Genomic DNA, 6428 nt, shown 5'->3' on the forward strand with positions numbered 1-6428 from the left:
TGACTGTGATTGTTATTATTTAATTTATTTATTTTTGTTATGTGTGTATGAGTATTTTGCTTGCTTCCATGTTTATATAAGCATATATATACAAGCATGCAATGCCCTAGGAGGCTAGAAGATTGTTTCCGAGCCCGTGATAATAGAGTTCCAAGCCAGTGTGAGCTGCTGCTATGTGGGTGCTAGGAACCCGAACCCAAGTCCTCTGCAAGAACAACTGCTCTTAGCCCTGAGCTATTTCTCCAGGATCTACCTTAAAAATCTGACCGTGAACGACAACGCAATTCAACCCACCTGCAAGGTGCCTGCCACCTTGACTCAGTAACAGCAGGTGCAGTGGTGTCTCCCTTCTCCCACTCACCTGCAAGGGACAGTTCACCTCCTCAGCAGCGCACTCCAAGCGCCTCTTGAGGGTGTCCATGCTGCTGTTCTCCGTCAGAAGCCTGTCCAGCTCATAGCACAACTCGGACTTCCAGAAACCGAGGTCGGATAGCCTCTGGCCCAAGTTCCGGGAGGTTCCCTCCTGCATCTGGTGTATCAGCTGGTCCTTATCCTGCATGATCCGCAGCGTGTCGCCTGTCAGCCGGCTGGCCCAGAGCCGCGAGGCCTCTGCATTCCTGATCTGCAGATCATTGGAGCGGTCCCAGTCCCTTGGGGTGTAGCGACAGAAGAGCGCAGAACGGAGCGAGGGCAGGATGGTGGGCGGCCGCCGGATGCCTGAGCATTCCTCGGGGATTGTCTGGGAGGTGGTGATCTTGTGGAAGACGCTGGGTCTCCACGCGTTCAGGTAGCGGTATCCGGGCAGGTGAAAGGGTTGGTAGCACTCCTGTACCACAGGTTCCTGCCCAGCAGGGGGCAGCGCCTGCAAGCCACAACCTTTCTTGGGGCCACAAAAACTCGCTGTCTGAGTGGTTCCAAGAAATTCCATCTTTCCCCATCAGCCCCACTGGGGAAAACTTTACCCAAGGGGCCAGGGCATCCCAAGAGCTAGGAGCCGCGGGGCCTCTGTGACTTAGTGCTGGTGTCATAAAGCATGGGTTAGGGTCTTTGTGCCAGGTCCTGGTTCTCCAGGTAGTTGAAGCCCCTATGATCTAAATAAAATGCAGTCAACAAAGAGAAGTGTGTTTAGGGCCTGAAGAGATGGTTTGGTGGCTAAGAGCATATAGTGCCTAACCAAAGGAGCTGAGTTCCTAGCAAACACATCACAACCGCCTGTAATTCTGGCTCAAGGAGATCTAATTCCTCCACAGGAACCCATGCACACAGATAAACACAAATACACATAATCAAAAGAAAAGACGGTTTCTTTTGGAGACAGGGTTTCTCTGCATAGTCCTGGATGGAGCTTGCTTTGTAGATCAGGCTGGCCTCGAATTCTCAGAAATCCTCTGACTCTGAGTACTGGGATTGAAGGCTTGCACCACCACTCCCGGTGGCTTTTTTTTTTTTTTTTTGAGTGGAATTTTTCAATCCCACCGGTTTGGGGTCGAAAAAAACAGCAGATGTCTGTCATTCTGGAAAATCTGCCTTTCCAGAGCTTAGTCAGTCTGGGTAGCGGAGCAAATCTAATATGGTCCACACCTCTCACCCTGTGGGATCAGCTGGGCCAGCGTTAGCTGTCTTTATTTCTTTATTCCCAAGATAATATCCAGAAGGTTCCATCATGCCTGCAAAAGTCAGGATGGAGTCAGGAAGGTGGGGACTAGAAGACCATCCTCAGCTATCTGTGGTTTTGTTTTGTTTTGTTTTGTTTTGTTTTGTTTTGTTTTGAGACAAGGCTCCAGGTACCCAAGCTGACCTCAAACTTGATATGTGGCTGAGAAGAGCCTTGAACTTCTGATTTTCCTTCTCGGCTCTCCTAAATGATGAGATTACAGGCCTCTGCTGCTGCACTGTTTGTGCTGAAGTTTGAAGCCCAGGGCTTCCTGCATGCTAGGCAAGCATTCTATCAACTATATCCCAAGGCTCAGAAGTTTGGGGATATCCTAGGCTACATGTGACTGAGTCAAAACATCAAATGTTTTAAAATGGCCCATACATTGCACAGAGTTGTGCTCAGCAGTAGTGTTCACGCCAGCAGGAAGAGTGTGGTCCAACTGGATTGAGCATGAGCAGTTAGATCACGAAGCCTAAATGTGGAGTGGTTGCAATGGAGAACCACGACACTCTAGGCAGGTAAAATGGGGCAACAAAGACAAGAAAGTTTTACAACCTGCAGTTTTGAGAATGCAAAACTGGCCTCCTCATCAGTCTTCCTGGAACAACAAATGGGAGAAGGGGAGAAGCTGGAAATGGAATGGGTGACTGAAGTGCTCTGTGTGCTGGTTTGAGTAGGCTTGGCCCCCAGAGACTCGGGTGTGGCCCACGGGGAGTGGCACTATTAGCAGGTGTGTCAGTGTGGGAGTGGGTTTGGAGGGCTCCTAGTGCTCAGGCTCAGCCCAGGGAGAAGGAGACAGTCTCTCCTGGTTGCCTTCTGATCAAGACTCTACTTTTCCAGCAGAGGTCGGCCTGCACACTGACATGTTTCCTACTATGCCGATAATGAACTGGACCTCTGAAACTCCAAGCCAGCCCCCATTAAATGTTGTCCCAAGAGTTGCCTTGGTCGTGGTGTCTCTTCACAGCAATGGGAACCCAAACTAAGATACTCTGTATCTCTGATTGTAGAGAGATTGACCAGCTATTCATATTTGTCAAACCCCATAGAACACTTTAGTAAAACTGAGTGAATCAGGGCCAGTGAGAGGGCTCAATGGATAGACACTTGCCACTAAACCTGATGACCCAAGTTCAGTTCCCAGGACCCACATGACAGAAAGAGGGAAACAACTTCCGCAAGCTGTTCTCTGATGTCTGCACAAGTTTTGTGGCACATGTATGCACCCCCTACACATACACACACACACACATAATATATATATATAATATATATATATTATATGGTATATATATATGCCTTAGTTAGGGTTTTACTGCTGTGAACAGACACCATGACCAAGACAACTCTTATAAGGACAACATTTAATTGGGGCTGGCTTACAGGTTCAGAGGTTCAGTCCATTATCATCAAGGTGGGAACATGGCAGCATCCAGGCAGGCAAGGTTCAGGCAGAGCTGAGAGTTCTCCATCTTCACCTGAAGGCTGCTAGCTGAGTACTAGCTTCTAGGCAGCTAGGATGAGGGTCTTTAAAGCCTACACCCACAGTGACACACCTACTCCAACAGGGCCACACCTTCTAATAGTGCCACTCCCTGGGCCAAGCATATACAAACAATCACAATGTGTGTGTAATTTTAAATTTTTAAGTGAATTGTTCATAAATTATACTTCAATGTGCTTGAATTTCAAAATATAGAGGAAGACTTTAAGCTCCAGGAAGCTGACACCATACTTGTTTTTCTTTATAATTAAGCCTCCAGCACTGTGTACAGTATCAGCCACCTAGAATGAGACTCTTGCCTCTCTGGGATGTGTTTCATCCTAGTCTATGACAATTTTGTTGCACTGAGAAACTCCCTCCATAATCACTGAGAGTAACAACAACACAGTGCTGATTGGGAAGAGGACTGCTGTGTTGCTCCTTACCCTCTTTGGGAATGGGAAAGAGAAACCTGGCTTTCTGTGGCTCTGGTTAACAGGTGCATCAGTTCGTTTCCAAAATACCTGAGACTGTTAATGGATCAGCAAAAGGTTCATTTTGGCTCATAATTCTGTCACTTACAGACTGTAATTAAGTAGCCTCTGCTTTGGGTTCCTGACAAACTGTGCCCTGAGAAGGCCACACATCATGGCCAGAATGTGGTAGAGGAATAGTACTATACCATGGGCAGGGAATCAAAGAGAGGGAAGAGGAGGCAGGAGCCTGTAACCTTCTTCTTCAAGCACAGCCCCTCCCCCATCACTAAGTACCTTTCCTTAAGCTCTACCATCTTTGGCAGTGTCACCCTTGGGACCAAGCCTTCAGCATAGGCTTTCAGGGACATTCAACGTTTGAGGCTTAATGGTGATTTTCTTCCCAGTTCCCTATAAGGAGTACAGATGAGCAGCCAGAATGTACAGAAATGGCATTTATTAGCCACATGGGGTGGACTGCTGTGTTTCATATTCCAATATGTCCTTTCCATGGGATGGGGTAAGAAAAGCAGTAGGCTGTGGTCTGCAGACTTACATCATGGTATCTCCTCAGTGTGATGTCATTCATGAGAGGTATCTCGAAAGGGCCAGCGGCCCAACAGATGCCCTGCAAAGACTCTGTACACTTACTTGGGCATTGAGCGACAGCAGGCCTCAGAGGACATTAGGGGCACAGAGACAGCAGAGATACATGGTGGCCCTGACAGAGCAGCTGGAGCAGATCCTGGAGGTGTGGCTGATGACCCATCCAGAGGGTGGAACTGTCTGTCACCCTGGGCTGCAACGGTTAGTTAATGTTGATGTGGAGGTATTTCCAAGGACCTGGGCAGAGTGGGGAATGACGGAGCAATGGCTGAAGCTCAACCTTGGTGACCCTTTCCTAGAAGCACCTAGTAGATAATATGAAGTCAAAGCAGAGAGGGAAGGTTGGCAGCCACCCACAGCTGACAAGGACATAGGCGAGGTTGCCACGGCAGTCTGCTGTGTGCTAGAGGGTGGAAACATTCACACACTGAGAACACAGTTTGTTGTTGTTTTCAAAATCCAAAAGAAAGGAATAGGAAATTCTCTACCCACTAAGCCCAGTTTGATTCCATTGCCTGATTACTTTGATGATAGACCGGGGTGCAGCTCCACCTGCTGGCTGATTCTAGGATTGAACCATATGCATGTGTTTGTGGACGCTGACAGGGTCTGCAGGTGTCACAGTGCACACATGGAGGTCAAAGACCAACCTGCTGGAGTGGGTTCTCTTCTCCTACTCTGGTGCTGGGGTTGAACTCTCGTTCTCGAGCTTGAGAGCAAGGGCCTTTTCCTGCTGGACCGCCTTACCAGCAGCACGCTTTCCTTCCTTCACATTGCTTTTTTTTTCTAACAACATTATTGCACCCTGAAACCTTCTCATCTTTCTTCTTTTTTTTAAAAAGATCTATATGTTTTTATTTTATGTGTTTGTCTGTCTATCTGTGTATCACATGCATTTCTGGTACCCTTGGAAGCCAGAAGAGGGTGTTGGGGTGTACGACCCCTTGAAACTGGGGTCACAGATGGTTGGGAGCTGCCACATAGGTGCTGGGGATTGAAGCTGGGTTCTCTGCAGGAGCAGTCAGAGTTCTTGGCTATTGAGTCATCTTTCCAGCCCTACGATGAGCAAGTCTTACCCAGACCTGTCCAGCTGAACCAGCAGCTGATTCTTCATCCTTTCTGCCTCGGCTTCTAGCCTTGTTTGATCCAGACATTTGCAATGTGATTGGTGTAGCTTTCTGACATTGGCCTCAGTTTCCCCTCTGTAAATAAAAGTGCAGGGCTTGATCTCCACAGCTTTCACTATAACGCTAAATTTACTTAACTACAAAGGTGAGGGACCCTTGCTCCTTGCAAGCTCTGGGTTCATGTCTTTTTTTAATTTTTAAAATAACAAAAACTATAAATAAAATTATATTTATTTAATGTCTGGGGGGGTACACATGTGCCATATTGAGTGTGTGGCAGTCAGAGACAACTGGTGGCTCTCTTCTTCTATCATGTGTGTCCCAGGTCATTAAGCTAGGTGGCAAGCACCTCAATCAATCTATTGAGCTCTCTTGCTAATGCCTATGTTTGACAACTCCTAGCTGACTTCTAAAACAAAAAGCTTTATCCTCCCCACTTTGCAGATGAGAAAACTGAGGCTTAGATACAAGTAGTTTATGTTAATCAGTTCAAAGAGTTGGGGGTCAGCCTCACATACATGTCTGACAGCACACATGAGCCTGCAAACCCCAAATAATCTTCCCTCATCCTCTTTCCTGTCTTCCCCCAAAAGTCTTTGATGCCACTACTCCAAACCCACAGCTGGGGTGGGGCTAATGCAACACAAGATATAAACTAAAAGTCTCAAGAGTTAAACTGATAAGGTATTGAGTTTAAGAAACAATAAAAAAGCTAAATATATTTTAAAAATCATGAAAATTAATTTAAATATAAACAACAAAGTATATATATATATATATATAGTTTGTTTGTTTGTTTGTCTTTTTCGAGACAGGGTTTTCTCTATGTAGCCCTGGCTGTCCTGGAACTCACTTTGTAGACCAGACTGGCCTTGAACTCAGAAATCCGCCGCCTCTGCCTCCTGAATGCTGGGATTAAAGGCGTGCGCCACCACTGCCTGGCCTTAAAATATATTTATATTTTCTATATTTGGTTGGAGGGAAGCACGAGACACACTACATCTGGATTCCACATGATCTCTCTTTGCTTATCAGCATACAAATGGCAGGGTTGTTTTTTTTTTTTTTCTTCAGTAATTACA

General features: G+C 46.6%; 1 protein-coding gene across 1 annotated transcript in view; it reads right to left on the reverse strand.

The window, feature by feature from the left end:
- The window catches only part of Tekt5 (tektin 5), a 38399-nt gene extending 37411 nt beyond the window's left edge, over nt 1-988 (reverse strand). Inside the window, exon 1 of the mRNA XM_021185005.3 lies at nt 362-988. Coding sequence (XP_021040664.1) covers nt 362-928 — 567 coding nt within the window. The 5' untranslated portion in view covers nt 929-988. The remainder of the gene's footprint in view (nt 1-361) is intronic.
- Between the last annotated feature and the right edge of the window lie 5440 nt (nt 989-6428).

The sequence above is a fragment of the Mus caroli genome, unplaced genomic scaffold (genome assembly GCF_978045245.1).
Source record: "Mus caroli unplaced genomic scaffold, Mus_caroli_1 scaffold_17, whole genome shotgun sequence".
In the NCBI taxonomy this organism is placed as follows: Eukaryota; Metazoa; Chordata; class Mammalia; order Rodentia; family Muridae; genus Mus; species Mus caroli.